At 40.9% G+C, this 19880-nt stretch overlaps 1 protein-coding gene across 1 annotated transcript in view; it reads right to left on the minus strand.

The window, feature by feature from the left end:
* Positions 1 to 19880, minus strand: part of LOC140730591 (uncharacterized) — a 244979-nt gene that overhangs the window by 26868 nt on the left and 198231 nt on the right. Inside the window, exon 11 of the mRNA XM_073051258.1 lies at positions 6671 to 6740. Coding sequence (XP_072907359.1) covers positions 6671 to 6740 — 70 coding nt within the window. The remainder of the gene's footprint in view (positions 1 to 6670; positions 6741 to 19880) is intronic.

Here is a 19880-nt window from a genome sequence, read left to right on the forward strand (position 1 = left end):
AATAAATAAGACGATAGGCACAGTAGAGGGCAGTAAGTTGGTGTCAGTCCAGGCTCTGGGTATTGAGGAGTCTGATGGCTTGGGGGAAGAAACTGTTACACAGTCTGGTCGTGAGAGTCCAAATGCTTTGGTGTCTTTTCCCAGATGGCAGGAGGGAGAAGAGTTTGTATGAGGGGTGCGTGGGGTCCTTCATAATGCTGTTTGCTTTGTGGATGTAGCATGTAATGTAAATGTCCGTGATGGCGGGAAGAGAGACCCCAATGATCTTCTCAGCTGACCTCACTATCCGCTGCAGGGTCTTGCGATCTGAGATGGTGCAATCTCCAAACCAGGCAGTGATGCAGCTGCTCAGGATGCTCTCAATATAACTCCTGCATAATGTGATGAGGATGGGGGGTGGAAGAATTTCCTCAGCCTTCGCAGAAAGTAGAGACACTGCTGGGCTTTCTTTGCTATGGAGCTGGTGTTGAGGGACCAGGTGAGATTCTCTGCCAGGTGAACACCAGGAAATTTGGTGCTCTTAACAATCTCTACCGAGGAGTCGTCAATGTTCAGTGGAGAGTGGTCGCTCTGTGCCTTCCTGAAGTCAACAACCATCTCTTTTGTTTTGTTCACATTCAGAGACAGGTTGTTGACTCTGCACTGGTCCGTTAGCTGCTGCACCTCCTCTCTGTATGCTGACTCGTCGTTCTTGCTGATGAGACCCACCACGGTCGTGTCATCGGCGAACTTGATGATATGGTTCGAGCTGTGTGTTGCAGCACAGTCATGGGTCAGCAGAGTGAACAGCAGTGGACTGAGCACACAGCCCTGGGGGGGCCCCCGTGCCCAGTGTGATGGTGTTGGAGAGGCTGCCTCCGATCCAGACTGACTGAGGTCTCCCAGTCAGGAAGTCTAGTATCCAGTTGCAGAGGGAGGTGTTCAGGCCCAGTAGGCTCAGCTTTCCAATCAGTTTCTCAGAGAAATGTTGAATGCTGAACTGTAGTCTATGAACAGCATTCGAATGTACGTGTCGACATAACGTGGGCATAAAAGGCATTCAGCTCATCTGTGAGTGAAGCATCACAACCATTGATGATGTTAGAGTTTGCCTTCAAGGAAGCAATGGCTTGCACACGATTTTGTCACTAATTTCACCAGAATTGCTTTTTTGTTCTCATGATAGCCTTCCATAGGTCGTACCTGGACTTCTTGGATCACTGGTTATGTGTTATCAGAGGATCTTTTGTCAGATGGGACATTAAACTGAGGTCACATCTATACTCAGGCAGATGTAAAAATTCAATAACATATTTCTAAAGAAGAACATATGTTAGCTGCAGTATCTTGCCAATATTTATCCTTCAATTGACACTGTAAAACAGGGGTGTCAGACTCATTTTAGGTCACGGGCCGGATTGAGCAAAATGCAGCTTCATGCGGGCCGGATCAGTCGGACGCGTGCGAACGCAGCTTTCGTTGCCTCCGTTTTTTCAGCCTGCTCTCATGTGTCTCAGTCTCTGCTATAACTACAAAGTGTTTCACTTTACAAATTCCGTTTCTTATGAAGAAGACTGCCGAGCAAGGCTGCCGAATAAACACTAAAAACCCTGAAAACCTGGTACCTGAATAAACTCAGCATTAGCCATATCATACGCCATAGGCGCTTCGATTACTGGGGCCAGCTTTAATAGTAATTAGATATTATCTCGCGGGCCAAAGATAATTCCACCGTGGGCCGGATTTGGCCCGCGGGCCTTGAGTTTGACATATATGCTGTAAAATATATTATTTAGTAATTATCATGTATGGAATCTTGCTCTGTATAAAGTGATTATGATGTTTTGTGTTACAATAACATGTATATATCTAACACGTAAAGTATGTTGGAATGCCCTGAGGCTGTGAAAGATGAGCAAATTCAAAATTGGCTGATGTTCACTTGAGCAAAGGCTACTCTGGTGCTTTGAAGGTGATTATGATCATTACTGTCTGCCTCTGCCAAGAGGTGCTTTGCAAGATAAAGCAAGTGTTGCAGAGCAGCAACATTTAACATTTATTTATAGATCAATGGACAAAGTTTCAGTTTTGCTCTAAATGGCAAACAGGACTTGCATTGGCTTTGCAAATGATTTAAGTTTCTGTTCAAATTCATTTACGTGATCACAGGTCTTCAAATTCTAGTGCAATTGGATCCAGTATTTTAAAATATGCCTCCCATTTTCTTTGCATTAATTAAGAATCTTTTTAGTTAAGGGTGAACAAAAAAGTCAACATTTGTAACATGATATCGCATTCACTACAAATGAGAAAGCTAATTTTAAATCTCTGAAAATTACCAGAAAGACTACGCAAAAACATTTACCAGTTTGATTAGTGTAGTCAGTTTCCTATCAAATATAAAATACACACATATATCTTTCTGATTAAATTTTAGAATGCATTCAAGTCTAACAAATGAACACAATAGCAAGAAATTTGCAATAGTGATTAATTTCATCAGTAAGTCCAGTTTACACTGTTATGCCAAAATAGTGCAGACACCCATGAAACCTCGATTTATACCCAAAATAGCTTGCAGTTAAAGTTCCTTACTTTTTATATGCCTTGAGGTAAATTACAGGGGCACCAAATATAGAAATTGTCACCTTGTGTTTCAAGCAAGGTTCGATTATGTAATGAAACTACAGTTTTTTCCCTCATTGATGCAAATGAAGTGCATTTTTGACTTAGTGTAAGTGCATGCAAGTATTGAAGACACTCTGGAGTGGTCGAAAGTTCTGCTGACATTTAAGGTCATGATATAGTATGGCAGTAAGAAAATCAGTAATACATACAATGATTGAGACAGAATAAGGAAATACATGCTCGTTATTCTTGTTGTTGAGGTTTCTAACTACAGGAAAAACATCTTTCAGCCTATTTGTCAAAAGAAAGCCAGCGAGACAGAGGTAATAACTGATGGCTCCTGCATTTGATTTTCTACTAATTATGTGAACGTCAGCTGCCTAGTAACGAGAGCGAGTGCAGCTCTGGATGAATGTTAAAGTGTAATAATGTGAGTATACAGTAATTCAATCCTGCAAATAAATTGAAGCAAAGCTGCATGATCCTAGCAATAAATACTCTTAATAATATTAATAGAACCTTAAATTTTTACTATTACAGAGTGGGCAAGTTGAATGGCTCAGGTAGATCGGGAAAGGATCAGTAAATAGTTTTATTCTTTGGGATTGACTTTTGAATATATAAAAGAGGAATTCATCTACTTACACCTAAATATCACTCAATTCATTGAGGAATTCTATCAACACAGTCCCATGGGCATATAAAATACCTGGAGCACACACACAGAAAAAAACTTTACAATTGCTGCAAGGCAGTTATATCGGGAAACCCTCACCGCCTGTCAATGTCACAGTAAAAGGATTATTAAACAAAGATTCACTTTATCTGAAATGCAAAGATAAAAATTATCTGCATGGATCATACCACTATCACTGATCAGTTTTTGAAAATTTGCTCTTTTTTTATATGCTTCTGATTTTTGCTTTCACTTACCCTACCAACAGAATCCCCCAATATTCTGCAAGACAGCACATGTGCTGTTCTGACTAATTTTGTTTCTTGAAACTAAACTTTAAATTATAGCAGTTTATCCAGTAATCTGTGAAATTTTAATTGCAGGTACTAACTTCCTTCACTTTGATTACTTTTCAGATGAAAGTTGGCTGAGAATTTGTCACATCTACATTCATGTTTGCCGTCTCCACTCCCTAAATGTCGTTCAAAGCTAATTTACCAATTTACTCAAAAGTTCTTTTTTTTATTCTGTCAAAGATGTGAACTTCATCAGACATATCAGTACTTATTGTCCATCCTTAAGAGGAGACAATTAAGAGCCAATAACTGTGACTAGACTGGATAAAAATAATAGGCTTCCTTCCCTGAAGAGCATCAGTCAACTGGAAGGGTTTTTACAATATTCTGAAATTTTCGTGATTATCTTTACTTACAGGAGTTTAAATTCCTCAGCTGGCATGATCAACCTCAAATTCAGGCCTCTGGAGTAAATCTCTTGCTGCTGGTCCAGAAATAATAAGTTCAATATGGGGCAGTAGCAATTCACCACATCACTTGCTGTCATGTTCAGTTTATGAATGGAACAGAGAAACTTCCAAGCTTTAGTGACATCACCTCTCCTAAATTCTAGAGGACAGGTTCAATAATTCAGTTTATCAGCATGCTCATCACCTGGGACATGCCCTCTTCTCCTTCTACCATCAAAGTACAGATAGAGCCTGAAAAGCTTCTTCCCCTCTGCTATCAGATTTCTGAATCGTCCATGAATCCGTGAACACTAACTCGCTATTTCCCTTTTATTTATTATTGTAACTTCTAGTAGTTTGTCTTCGACTGTCCTGCTGCCAAAAAACAACAAATTTCTTGATGTATGTCAATGACAATAATCCTGGTCCTGATTCAAAAGGTAATCTCTTCACCAATAATCCCTTCGATCTGTAAGCCTGCTTCCATTATACATTTCCTGTCCAAGGACCTGAGCACATGCTTTTCAAATATTGCAATTGTATTTGCTTCAACCACTTATTCTGGCATTTTGTTTCAGATATTTACCATTACCTGTGTGAAAAACTTACTTCTCACATCCCCCTTAAATTCTTTCCCTCTCACTTTAAACCTATTCCCTCTGGTTTTAGACTCCCACCGTCTTGCAGCAAAGATTCAGAATCTACCTACGCCTGTTATAATTCTATAAGGCCCCTATATAAGGCTATCCCTCAACCTCCAATGTTCCAATAGGAACAAACACTGCCTATCCAATTTCTGTTTCTCAAGTTCAAGTTTATCATTCAACCATACATAAATACAGCCAAACTAAACAGCATACCTCTGAGGCCAAGGTGAAAAACATACACAGCACAACACAGCACATTCAAGATAACAAGCAAACATACAGTCATACAAAAAATATAGGGCCAAAAACCGTGAGTGACATGTCCTGCAAACTGATGATGCAGTTCCCAGCAGTCTGCAGAAAAACACACGCACGCAATCCAACTTGTCATTCCACTGATGGAACAGTGCAGCAGCGATGGGGGAGGCCAGTTCCAAACTGAGTGCGCTCACCACCTCTACTGTCTCCTCTGCTGGACTGCAGCAGCTGGCAAGCCTGCAGCTTGAGGCCTAATCCTTGCTACAACCAAGGCCATGCAGCCCCCCTGCCATCTGTTAGTCCAACAAATGAGGGAGACGGGCCTGCGGCATCTTATATTATCAATGTCCATCAGAGTCTTGCAATCGCAAGAGAAACGTCCAAGGCAATCACCCGCCGTCTTCACACACTAACTCTGGTGCCTTCTGTAGCAGGTAGCAACACAGTCCACACCAAGTCCAGCTCTTCTAGCTCCTCTACCAATGAGCAGCTCCCTGATGGGGTAGACCTGCAGCACCCAAAGCTCTCAAAGTCCGGCATTGTCTTGCAACGTAAAAAAGACATTTAATAAAGACTAAAACGTGTTTAGTTGGCCCCTGAGACCCTGCTGCTTCTGAGTGCACTGCCATCTTACAGGAAGTCCTTGTAACTACAAAATTCCACTCTAGGCGATGTCTTGGTGAACATCTTCTGCACTCTTTTTATTGCTATCATCTCCTTCCTGTCATGTGGCAATCAGAATTATACATATTTTCTATGTGTAATCTAACCAACGTTTTATACAGCTGCAACATTACATCCCCCTTCTTGTATTCAATGGCTCAGTCTATGTAGCAAGTACAGCAAATGTCTTTTTCACCAGTCTATTCAACTGCATCACACTTTCAGGGAGCTACATACTTGCACCCTAAGGTCTCTCTGTACAACAATGCTTATAAGGTCTCTGCCATTTATTCTGTATGATCTCCCAGAAAGTACTTTCCCAAAGTGCATTACGGTACTTTATTTTTCCAGGATTAAGTTCTGCTCCATCCCTATCAACTTTACAGATGATCCGCTGTATGTTTCACTGCATTCTTAGCCAATCTCCTTCACTATCTATGTCCACCAATTTTCATGTTATCTACAAACCCCTTACACTCACATATATTTTTAAAACAATGGTCCAAGCACAGATCCCTCTAATGCACTATTTGTTAGACTCTCAGTCACAAAAATACTTGTGATATAAGAGATTCTGCAAATACTGGAAATCCTGAGCAATACACACAAAATGTTGGAGGAAGTCAGCAGCTCCGGCAGCATCTATGGAGGGGTATGAATAATCAATGTTTCAGGACAAGACAACTCATCAGGGTTAGGTAAAAGTAGCCTTTGCCTCTTATTTCAAGTTTGGATCCAGTCTGGTCCAGTTTGCCAATATGACTCAGATCCTTTGCAGCTTAACCTTCTGGACCATCCTACAATGTCAAAAGCTTTACTAAAGTTTGCATAAAACATTTCTACTGCTTTGTCATAATCAACTTTCTTAGTTATCTCATATAAAAACTCAATCAGATTTGTAAGACACAATCTCTTCTGCATAAACTATAGAGTGATGCAGATCTGAGAATTTCCAGCATTTTCATTTTTATTTAATTTTCACTGATATTACCTACATTAGTGACCATGATTAACAAAAATATCTGCCATTTCTCAAAAAGCAATATAAACCAAAAGAGTACAAATATGCCTTACTTTTGGTTTCATCCAGCCTTCCCAATCCATTCGTCACACGATTGCCGTTCACAGAGGTTGCTAAGGTAACCTATAAACATCAAGACAGAAGAACATGCTTGATTTTCATTTGACGTTTCATTAATTATTGTCATACAGACACTCATACCCAAATAAAAGAATACAATTACAACATGAACAACTTTAGGTGTGACACTTGTGGGAAACTCATCTACAGTAAATACATGCCGTATTGTCAGGTTTAAGTCTGACATTTAATTACATGATGTGCAGAATGTGCACAAGAAAGTACGACCAATGGCCAAATCTTGTGTACAGATTTAGTTCCAACAAAGGTTTCTTTTCATTGTGTTCTGCATTTTAACAAATTGAATGCTGGTCAAGAGGTTAAGGGTTCATTGCTATGATATATGAAGTCCTGTGTCTAGCATCACTTTATGGACATACCATCAATCTATGTACTGTAGAGAAGCCATCTTATGTATTTATATTTATTATGTTTTTCTATTATTATTGTGTTCTTTGTCTTTGGTATTTGTGTTTGGCTGCATCAGATCTGGAGTAACAATTATTTTGTTCTCCTTTACACTTGTATACAGGATATGACATTAATCAATCTGAAATTCTGAATCTTGAACAAGGGTTTCAACACTTCAGGATGGAAGCTGTCCTTGAGCCTGCTGATAGGTATTCTCAAGCTTTTGGACCTTCTACCAGATGTGGTGGGGGTGGGGTGGGGTAGTGGAGAAGACAGAATAACCAGATCATTAAGTGTAGTCACATCCGTAGTGTGGAAATCATCTACTAAATTCACAAATCCATAAGGCCATAAGACATAGGAGAAGAATTAGGCCATTTGGCTCATCGAGTCTGCTCCACCATTCAATCATGGCTGATCCTTTTACTCCTCCTCAGTCCCACTCCCTGGCCTTCTCCCCGTAAACTTTTGATGCCATATCCAATCAGGAACATATCAAGCTCTGCCTTAAATACACCAAACGACCTGGCCTCCACGACTGCCTGCTGTAACAAATTCCACAAATTCATCTTTTTCTGGCCAAAGAGATTTTTTCCGCATCTCTGTTTGAAATGGAATCCCCTCTATCCTGAGCCTGTGCTCTCTTGTCCTAAATTCCCCCAGCATGAGAAACATCCTTTCCACATCACTCCTGTCTAGGCCTTGCAACACCCACCCCCCCCCCCCCATCCTTCTAAATTCCAGCGTGCACAGGCCCAGAGCCATCAAACGTTCCTCATATGATAACTCTTTCATTCCTGGAATCATCCCTGTAAACCTCCTCTGAACTCTCTCGAATGGCAGCATATTTTTTCCCAGATAAGGAGCCTCAAACTGTTCACAATGCTCAAGGTGAGGCCTCACCAGTGCCTTATAAAGCCTCAGCACCACATCCCTGCTCTTATACTCTTGGCCTCTCGAAATGAATGCTAACATTGCATTTGCCTTTCTCACCACTGACTCATTCTGCAAGTTAACCTTTCAGGCACTGTTTCTCAACCGGGTTTCTGTAAGAGGTTGCTAGAGGTTCCGCAAGAGATTGTAATTTTTAAAAAAACATAGCTTTCAGAACTTCACGCAATGCGCGATGCTAGCGCTCACAGTGGTGGGCAGTGTCTGATCAGCCCCACTGGCAATCTCAGTCCAGTATGGCAGTGAGTGCGCAGTAGGACCGTGTTTATTCTCAGTTTTTGATGCGAGATAGGGAAGGCAGTTGATTATTGGTGAGCACTGTATTACGTGGAGGGGAGGATGTAGGTAGGCTCTTGAGGAGCGTGGAGTGCATTTTCTGAGCAGTGAATGGACTCACCCAACTTGGGCTGTGGCGTCAGCCTCTCCCTCCTGAATTACCTCCCACCAACTTACCCTTATGCACCGCCGACCGACTTACAGGAGCGAACAAACTACCAGTGTGGTAGAAATTGGAGGGAAATTTTCATTCAAAAGAGGAATTTTTATGCACTGCAGCTGCTGGCCTGCCACTTTACTGTTGTTGTAAGCATTGCAAAAGGTGGATTGTGTAGGTTAGAAGTGAATTGTATTGTGAAGTTTTCATATTTTTTTCAGATTTTCCTGCTTAGTTATTTATTATGCCATTAACGATGAAGAAATATAATCTCCTAAGTCATTTCGTTACACTAGTGCAACAATGGACCCAAAAAAATTACGTCTTTACAATGAAAACTACTGTACTTATCAATGGGTTTTATATGGACTGTTGATCCAAGTTTTCCTGTTCCATTGTACCAAATCTATGGCACACAGCTTATAAATGCAGCAATAGTTCCAGCAAAATTGAAAAGAAAATAACTACAAATCATAACCATATGACACATAAAAGAGCTGATCATTTAAAACAGCTATTGGAATCTCAAAAAAAAAACCCCGAATAAAGCTTTTAGTAATAAAGTCACAGTCAGTAAAAGAACTCAGGAAGCTAGTTATTTAGTAGCAGAACTTATTACCCAGAAAAGGAAAAGTCACACAGTTGGTATGAACCTAATAATGCCAGCATGTTAAACTATAGCAGGCAAAATGCTAGGACAGATATAGTACGAGAAATTTAAAAGGTTTCACTCTCAGACAGGACAGTAAGTCCTCGGATTGATGACATGTCACATGATGCTGAAGAGGTTTTGTGTGATAAATGCTTCTCTATCTAGGTTGATGAGTCAACAGATTTCACCGATAAATGTCATATTGTAGCATTTATAAGCCGGTTAAACAGAAATTTATTATGTTTGCCTTATGAGTTTTTAAAATTTATGAAAGGGTAAGAAAGACTAAATTCAAGACAGGTAAGCTAAGCTCAACTACTTGTTTTTTCAAGAAAGGTTAGCTAAAAATTCATCCTCTACTCAAGAGCACTGAAAATTATTTGTCGATTATCGTATCTACAACTTACTGATCATGCTAATGTACTGTGAACTGTAGATATAATAAATTTTATGCAGGGGTTCCCTGAGACCTGAAAATTATTTCAAGGGTTCTTCCAGGGCAAAAAGGTTGAGAAAGGCTACTTTAGGGTGTTCTGCATAAGGACTCCCCAGTCCCTTTGCATCTCAGATTTTTGGTTTTCTCCCCATTTAGAAAATAGTCTGCACATTTATTTCTCCTACCAAAGTACATGACCATACATTTTTTAACATTGTATTTCATTTGCCACTTTCTTGCCCTTTCTCCTAATCTGTCTAATTCCTTCTAGTCTTTCTGTTTCATCAATACTACCTGTCTCTCCACCAATCTTTGTTGTCTTCAAACTTGGCAACAAAGCCATCTATTCCATCATCTAGATCACTGATATACAGAATAAATAAGAAGAGGTCCCAATACCAACCCCTGCGGAAAACCACGAGGCACTGTCAGCCAACCAGAAAAGGATCCTTTTATTCCCACTCACTACCTCCAACCAATCAGCCAATGTTCTAATCATGCTATAACTTCCCAGTAATACCATTGGCTCTTAACCTGGTAAGCAGCCTCATGTGTGGTATCTTGTCAAAAAGCCTTCTGAAAGCCCAAATATACATCCACTGCATCCCCTTTATATATCCTACTTGTAATCTCCTCAAAGAATTCCAACAGGTTTGTCAGGCAAGATTATCCCTTAAGGAAACCATGCTTACTTTAGAACATAGAAATCTACAGCACATTACAGGCCCTTCAGCCCACAATGTTGTGCCTACTCTAAAAACTGCCTAGAATTTCACTACCACATAGCTCTCTATTTTTCTAAGCTCCATGTACCTATCTAAGAGTCTGTTAAAATATCCTATTTTATCCACCTCTACCACCATCACTGGCAGTGCATTCCACTCACCCACCACTCTGTGTGAAAAACATACTTCAGACATCCCCTCTGTACCTACATCCAAGCACCTTCAAACTATGCCCCCTCATGTTAACCATTTCATCCTTGGGAAAAAGCCTCTGGCCATCCACAAGATCAATACCTCTCATCATCTTATACACCTGTATCAGGTCACTTCTCATCCTCTGTCGCTCCAAGGAGAAAAGGCCAAGTTTACTCAATCTATTCTCATAAGGCACACTCTCCAATCGAGGCAACATCCTTACCAATCTCCTCTGCACACTCCCTATAGTATCCTGTAGTGAGGTGACCCAGACTGAGCACAGTACTCCAAGTGGGATCTGACCAAGGTTTTATATAGCTGCAACATTACCTCTCAATTCTTGAACACAATCCCACGGTTGATGAAGGCCATCGCACCATACACCTTCTTAACAACACTGTCAATTTACGCAGCAGCTTTGAGTGTCCTATGGACATGGATCCCAAGATCTCTCTGATCCTCCATGTCACAAGAGTCTTACCATTAATATCATATTCTGTCTTCAAATTTGACCTACCAAAATGAACCACCTCACACGTATGTGGGTTGAACTCTATCTGCCACTTCTTAGCCCAGTTTTGCACCTATCAATGTCCCGCTGTAAACTCTGACAACTCTCCAGACTATCCACAATACCCCCAACTTTTTTGTCATCAGCAAGCTTACTAACCCACTCTTCTACTTCTGCATCCAGGTCATTTATAAAAATCACTAATAAGTGGGGCCCCAGAACAGATCACTACGGAACACCACTGATCACTGTGCAGAATACAAACCATCTACAACCACCCTTTGCCTTCAGTGGGCAAACCAATTCTGGATCCACAAAGCAAGGTCTCCTTGGATCCCAGGCCTCCCTACTTTCTGAAGGAGCCTTTCATGGGGAACCTTATCAAATACCTTACTGAAATCCATTTAGACTAGATCCACTGCTCTACTTTCATCTATGTGCTTTGTTACATCCTCAAAGAATTCAATCAGGCTCGTAAAGGCACAACTTGCCCTTGACAAAACCATGCTGACTATCCCTAATCAGATTATGTCTCTCCAAATACTCATAAATACTGCCTCTCAGGATCTTCTCCAACAACTTGCCCATGACTGAAGTATCACACACTCATCTATAATTTCCTGGGTTGTCTCTACTCCATTTCTTGAACAATTGCAACCCTCCAATTCTCTGGTACTTCTCCTATCCCTATTGATGATGCAAAGATAATTGCCAGAGGCTCAGCAATCTCCTCCCTTGCTTGCCACAGTAGTGTGGGTTACATCTCGTCCAGACTCGGTGACTTATCTAACTTAATGCTTTTCAAAAGCTTCTGCACATCCTCTGTCTTAATATCTACATGCTCAAGTGTTTCAGTCTGCTGTAAGTCAACCCCATAATTTCCAACGTCCTTTCCCCTGGTGAATACTGAAGCAAAGTGTTCATTAAGTACCTCTGCTACCTTCTCCAGCTCCATGCACACACTTCCACTATCACACCTGATAGGTTCTATTCTCACATGGCTCATCCTCTTGCTCTTTATATACTTGCACAATGCCTTGGGGTTTTCCTTAATCCTGCTCACCAAGGTTCTCTCATGGCCCCTTCTAGCTCTCCGAATTTCATCCTTAAGATATTTCCTGGAAACCTTGTAGTCTTCTAGATCTCTAACAGTACCTAGTTTCTTCAACCTTTTGTAAGTTTTTTTTCTTAATTAGATTTACTACATACTTGGTACACCATAGTCCATTTACTCTACCATCCTTTCCCTGCCTCAATGGGACATACATATGCAGAACACCTTGCAAATATTCCCTGAAAATTTGCCACATTTCTCCCAGCATTTCCCCGAGTACATCTGTTCCGAATTTATACTCCCAAGTTTCTGCCTAATAGCATCATACTTCTCCTTACACCAGTTAAATGTTTTCCCCCATTGTCTGCTCCTATTCCTCTCCAGTGCTATGGTAAAGGAGATAGGGTTGTGATCATTACTAAAATGCTCCCCCACTGAGAGGTCTGATATCTGACCAGGTTCATTTCCCAATACCAGATCAAGTACAGCCTCTCCTCTACTTGGCTTATCTATATATTGCACCAGGAAACCTTCCTGAACATACCTAACAAACTCCACCCCACCTAAACCACTTGCTGGAAAGAGATGCAGGTCAATGTTAGGAAAGTTAAAATCACCCATCATAACAACCCTATTATTATTGCCCTGTTCCAGAATCTGCCTCCCTACCTGCTCCTCAATGTCTCTTTTTCTGTTGGGTGGGGTCTTTTGCTGCAACAGAATCTCCTCTCTGTCCCCCTAACTATCGCATCCTCTATGGTCATTGCTCCACCTGACTTTGCACTACCCTTCTGAGGCTCAGAGCTGACCACGTTGCTAATGGTCTGGCTGCTGCTGTCTTGCCCAGTTCGGACATCCCTGTCATCAGTATCCAAAGGGGTATACTAAGGGGAATGGCCTTGGGGGATTCTGCACTGACTTCTTTTTCCCTTTACCTCTTTCGGTGTTCACCCATCTACTCCCTGAATTCTGCACGCTGGGTATAACCACCCGCTCAAAAGTCTTATCTATCAATTTCTCTGCCTCCCAGATGATCCATCCAACTCCTTAATGTGTTCTTTCAGGAGCTGGAGTTGACTGCACTTCCCGTGGGTGTAGTTATCAGGGAGATCATCAGGCTCCATGAATTCCCACATTCTACTGGAGGAGTATTCACTGCCATATCTGCCATCCTGCCTACACTGTACTATGGGCAACCAAGATCAAATCAGCAATAACGAGAGGAAAATCCTAACCTTCTCACCCAGTTCTTTGGCCTCAGCCTCTTCTCATCGAAGTCTCTGGAGTCAAAGCCTCTAAGTTCCCACTCTGACTCTAGCCCTCACTCTGACAAAGGCCCTTCCACTAGACCCTATCTCTCTTTTATGGTTTAAAAAGTAAGAAAAACCTCCAGGCAAGAAGAAAGAATTTACCACAGCTGGTGGTGCTCCACTTGCCTTCCACTGCCGCTGATGCCTCTGATCCTTCCCACAACTACATACTGGCTATTGTTTTTAAGAAAAAAACCCACGCAAGGAGAAAGAACTCACTGGGTTTGGTGGTGCTCTGCCTGCCACTGCCTCTGTCTTGGTCCTATCTTGTCTTCTATCACTACATATTCTATAACCTCACCCTTAACAATTGACTTCAACGTCTGCCCAACCACTGAGATGAATCTGATCTCGATCCTCTGTGATTACATTATGTATATGCAAGGAGAAATCTGGGCACGTTCAGTGACATCAACCAGCACGTAACCCATGCCTCAATATCCTTTGCACAAAAAAATCACGTGAATCTTTAAAGAACTCACATGGTAATAGATATTTACAATGAAGCAAACCATAAATCAAAAGGTGAGGGCTCTTTTGGCGTCCATTAATAGGGACCATGCGCAAATGGTCTGTTGCTGGAGAGTACAAGGTACTGATTTTCTGGTAGAGGGTTTCTGTAACCCCAACCTCTTATCATTCAGTGCCTATGCTTTACAAGTTAAAATCCATTGGTGTTACGGGAAAGATACTGGCATGGATAAGGGAATGACTGACAGGCACGAGGCAGCAAGTGGGAATAAAGGGGGCTTTCTCTGGTTGGCTGCCAGAGACTAGTGGTGTTCCTCAGGGGTCACTATTAGGACCGTTACTTTTCACATTGTTTCCCAATGATTTAGATTATGGAATTGATGGCTTTGTGGCAAAGTTTGCAGATGATATGCAGATAGGTGGGGGGGGGGGGGGGTAGTGCTGAGGAAGCAATGTGATTGCAGCAGGACTTAGACTAATTGGAAGGATGGGCAAAGAAGTGGCAGATGGAATGCAGTGTTGGGAAATGTATGATAATATATTTTGGTAAAAGGAACAATAGTGCAGACTATTATCTAAATGGGGAAAAAGTTCAAAGATCCGGGAATGAATGGGTTAACATACGAGGAGTGTTTGGCAGTTTTGGGCCTATACTCACTGGAATTTAGAAGAACGTGTGGGGATCTTATTGAAACCTACTGAATGTTGAAAGGACTGGATATGGTGGATGTGGAGAGGATGTTTCCTCTGGTAGGTGTACCCAGAACTAGAGGGCACTGCCTCAAAATTGAGGGGTGACTTTTAGAACAAAAGTGAGGAGGAACTTTTTTAGCCAGAGAGTGCTGAATCTGTGGAATGTTCTGCCACAGACTGTGGTTGAGGCCAAGTCCATGGGTATATTTAAAGTGGAAGTTGATAGATTCCTGGTTGTTTGGGACATCAAGGAATATAGTGAGAGGGCAGGTGTATGGGGTGGAATGGGATCCGGGATCAGCCATGATGGAAAGGCGGAGAAGACTTGAAGGGCTGAACAGCCTAATTCTGCTCCTATGTCTTATGGTCTTATACTGTCACGGCCCATGATCAAATGGCTGACACATGTCCAGGTCCACAGCCTTTCATATGTCTGTCATTCTACACTAATTGATTGTGAACTCAATACTTTGTGTTCAATACCAATCAAACATTTGATGTCCATTCTTTTGGAATCTCTTTGTACAATTCTCTCTTCTCTCAATGCTGAACCCACCCCCAGTGTTGCCTATATCCCTAAATACCAACCTCCCCAACACCACCACCCACATACCTTCAGGTCTAATGCACTTTATCTTCTTCTGGTGCACTGTATAGTGTTTTGAGCTTCATATGCAAGACAAAATTGGTGTCAAGAAACTAGCATTGGCATGGGCCATCCATGCACTGTCACTTTGACCTGTTTCCTGAGAAATGCCAGGCCAATTGTACTTGAATAATGTTTACTTTCACATTCATCTACAGTTATGTATCAATATATATAATTTAACACAACAAATCTTTTTAACACTGCAAAAATAGCTTAAACTTATATATCATATTAAACATTGTAAAACATTGAAATCACTTCATAGTAGCATTAGCAAATGAATGGGACATACATTTGACCAACGGTCTAACTAAAAGAAGCAGCTTGTAAGGAGATTCAAAGTTTATCATCAAAATACACATATATCACCATACACCCTGCAGTACATTTTCTTGCAGGTATTCCCAGTAAGTACAAGAAATACAATAGAATCAATGAAAGACCACCTCAACCAATGAGCAAAAGAAACCAAACTATGGTAAATGTAATAATATTAACAATAAGAAGCAGTAGAAGAAATAAGAAATAAATATCAAAAATATGATTTTGAAGAATGAAAGTGAGTCCATAGGTCAAGGGAACAGTTCAGTGATGGGGTGAGTGAAATTGAATGAAGTTATCCCCTTTGGTTCAAGAGCCTGATGGTGGATGGTTGAGGAAAAACATAGGGAGGTTAACCAAGGAATTCTGGAGCTCTAGCACTGGTACATGGATACACAATTGCATTGCTGGAATAATTAAGTTTGGTGCTAATTAGGAGGGCAGAACTGAAGAGTGAACATTTTAAATCAAGGTTGAAGTTAAGAGGAAGCCAATGTAGGTTAGGGAGCACAAAGATAGGGATAGTGAGTTAGGGTATTAGTAGCAGAGTTTAGGATGCTCTCATTTTTGAAAATAGTAAGCTAAATCATACATAACCTTAAAACTAGCAGCATTTGACATATTCCTCATATTTATAACATAGCAGGAAGTAGTTCAATGTTCTATATCTGCTAGAAATAGCAAGTTTAAATTTTATGGTAACAATCATATTGTGATAATTTCAGCTGCTCAACTTGGCTATCAAATACCAAAAGGACAGTTTAGCATGAATGAATGCTGATTCTTGCTACGGAACACCTGTGTGCATGACGAAGATCTCAACACTGCTCGTGCCCTTGCACGTTTTCTGCCCTGTGTAACAATGAATTGCTATTGAGTAGTTAAGCTCTCAGGGGGATGTTTTAGGAATTAATCAGTGACATTACTGACAGTATTTTCAAAGTGAATCCATAATACGGCTCCAGAAAATTGATCTGGCATCAACTGTGGAAGGAACTGTTTGCTGTGGCAGAAATGTTGATAATAAGAGACACAGAAATAGCATAACGGAACAAAGAACCAAAAGGGAAGTAAGAAATGTTGCTTTATACGCCAGGATGCAGCTTGGTACATACTTTCTTAAAGGACAACAGAAGTAGATTCAAAGGTAAATTTTAAAGGAGTATTTTTTATAAGGGTTCTGGGAAAAGCACAGTGGAAAGAAAAACTAGACAAAGAAACAACATAGGCATGAAGAGCTGAATGTGTGCTGCAGCATTCTCTGACTTGTGTGATCTCAGCTCTCTACTCTATATCACAACCTGGGAGATTTTGTTCATCACAATACATAAGCCTACCCCGCCAGTGCCCTTCAATTACAAGCATTATTTTTAAAAGCGATATTTCTTCATAAAAACAAGTGCACAGGTTAATAAGGATGAATTCTTCAGGTAGCAATGATCATTTATTCACATTTGTTAACTGACAGTAATTTCTATGCAACTGTAGGTCACATCAACCCAAGGGAACAATTAAAGCAGTTGCAAAGATTTCACACTGACAACTGCGGTGTGAAGAAAAAGGCCTTGATGTCTCTTCCTGTAATTACAACAATGACTTCTATGGCACTTCACTGACTGTAGACCTTAGAGGTCATGAAAGCCACGCCAGACGTGTCAGTCTTTTGTTCTCCTTCCTGAATCTCATGCCAGGTGACATTGTAAGTTGTAGCTCTCCATGGCATTGTTCCGCTCCCTTACAAGATCTTCAGAAATACTCTCATTCTCCAAAACTCATCCTGCACACCCTCTGTCCTTGATAACTAATCCCCCAACTTCCCTTGTCTCTTCAAATATTTTGGCAATTTCTCTTGAACAACATCAGTTTAAAAAGTCCTTTTTAAGGAGACATAAGCTGTTTTATGTAAATACATGCCAGTGATAGTAAGATCTATAAAACTAAAAACATCACAGACTTTAACTCATACCGAATTACCACGAGATCCAGAGAAAGTCATGACAAGAAAACAGCAAAAGAGACTTCTGCACTTGGCCACATGTATAGAATCCAAGAGATACTGGCAAAGTTAGCTGGAAGCAAGTCAAGACCTGCCTTTTGTAATCTTTAGGATTTACAGCCTCTAAGATACTTCAAATGTTAATAGACAAATAAAGGGAAGGACATTTATATTTAAGACCATAAATATAGGAGCAAAATTATGCCATTTGGCCCACTGAGTCTGCTCTGCCATTTCTGGCTGATCCTATTTCGCTCGCAGACCTAGTCTCCTGCCTTCTCCACATATCCCTCCATGTACTGATCAATCAAGAATCTATCAACCTCTTCCCTTAACTATACAGGAAGATTCGGTCTCCACAGCCGCCCATAACAAATAATTCCGCAGATTCGCCACTCTCTGGTTAAAGACATTCCTCTTCATCTCCATTCTAAATGGATGACCCTCTATTCTGAGGTTGTGTCCTCTGGTCTTAGACACTCCCACCATAAGAACCATCCTCTCCACATCCACTCTATTACAGCCTTTCACCATTCTATAGGTTTCAATGCCATCACCCTTCATTCTTCTGAATTCCAGTGAACATAGCCCAGAGCCATCAGACCCTCTTCATATGACAAGCTATTCAATCCTGGAATCATTTTCATGAACCTTCTTTGAATCTACTCCAGTTTCAACATATCCTTTCTCAGATAAGTGGCCCAAAACTGCTCACAATATTCCAAGAGAGGCCTCACCAGAGCTTTAAAAAGTCTCAACATTACATCCTTGCTTTTATATTCTAGTCCTCTTGAAATGAATGCTAGCATTGCATTTGTCTTCCCCACCACAGACTCAACCTGCAAATTAACCTTTAAGGAATCCTGCACAAGGACTCTCAAGTACCTTTTAACCTCAGTTCCTTTGTATTTTCCCTTCATTTAGAAAGTAGTCATTTCTTCTACCAAAGTACATGACCATACACTTCCCAACACTGTATTCCATCTGCCATTTCTTTGCCCATTCTCCTAATTTGTCTAAGTCCTTCTGTAGCCTCTACTTCCTCAAAACTTCCTGACCTGTCTTCATATCGTAAGCAAACTTTGCAACAAAGCCATCAATTCCATCATCCAAATCAGTGACGTATAATGTAAAAAGAATCAGTCCCAGCACAGACCCCTATGGAACAGCACTAGTCACCAGCAGGCAGCCAGAGAAGGCTTCCTTCATTTCCACTCTTTGCCTCTTGTCAATCAACCACTACTTTGTCCATGCTAGAATCTTTCCTGTAATACCATGGGTTCATAGCTTGTTAAGCAGCCTCGTGTGTGGCACCTTGTCAAAGGCCTTCTGAAAATCCAAGTACACAACATCAACTGATTCTCCTTTGTCTTTCCAGCTTGTTATTTCTTCAAAGAATTCCAGCAAATTTTTCAGACAAGATTTTCCCTTGAGGAAACCATGCTGACTACAGCCTATTTTATCAAGTGCCTCCAAGTACCCTAAAACTTCATTCCTAACGATCAACTCCAACATCTTCCCAGCCACTCAGGTCAGACTAACTGGCCTATAATTTCCTTTCTTCTATCTCTCACCCTTCTTGAAGAATGGAGTGACATTTGCAATTTTCCATTCTTCGGGAAGCAGTGCAGAATCTAGTGATTCTTGAATGATCATTACTTAATGCCCCCGCGATCTCTTCAGTCACCTCTTTCAGAATTCTGGGGTGTGCACCATCTGGTCTAGGTGATTATCTATCTTCAGACTTTTCAGTTTCCCAAGACCTTCTCTCTAATTAACTTCACATACTTCATGACCCCTGACAGCTGGAAATTCCACCATATTGCTAGTGTCTTCTTCAGTGAAGACTGATGCAAAGTACTTATTCAGTTCATCTTCCCTTTCATTGTCCTCCATTACTACCTCTCCAGCATCATTTTCCAGTGGTCCAATATCCACTCTTGCCTCTCTTTTACACTTTATGTATCTGAAGAAAGTTTTTAAATTTTTTTTTTAGTTCTTAGTGGTTGTTGGTGTGAAATTTGTATTTAACTGTTTTCTTGAGAAAATGCAGGAATTACAGGGGACATGCTATGTATGGAGTTTTGTAAAGTATCTTCTCATGTACCATAGGGGAGAATTGAAGAGATAATTAAGTGGCGTGGAATTAAGGAGACTGTACTAATTGGAATTAAAAATTAGATGGCAAACAAAGGAGATAACGAGTTCAAGGCAACTTTGAACAACTGAACAGAGTTCATGGGGTCTCATAGGATTTAATTCTGGATATAGCTGCCCACAGCTTCATCAGTAATTTGTAGGAAGAGTCACAAGGTGTTGTACAGGTGCTGGAAAT

The sequence above is a fragment of the Hemitrygon akajei genome, chromosome 7 (assembly GCF_048418815.1).
Source record: "Hemitrygon akajei chromosome 7, sHemAka1.3, whole genome shotgun sequence".
Lineage (NCBI taxonomy): Eukaryota > Metazoa > Chordata > Chondrichthyes > Myliobatiformes > Dasyatidae > Hemitrygon > Hemitrygon akajei.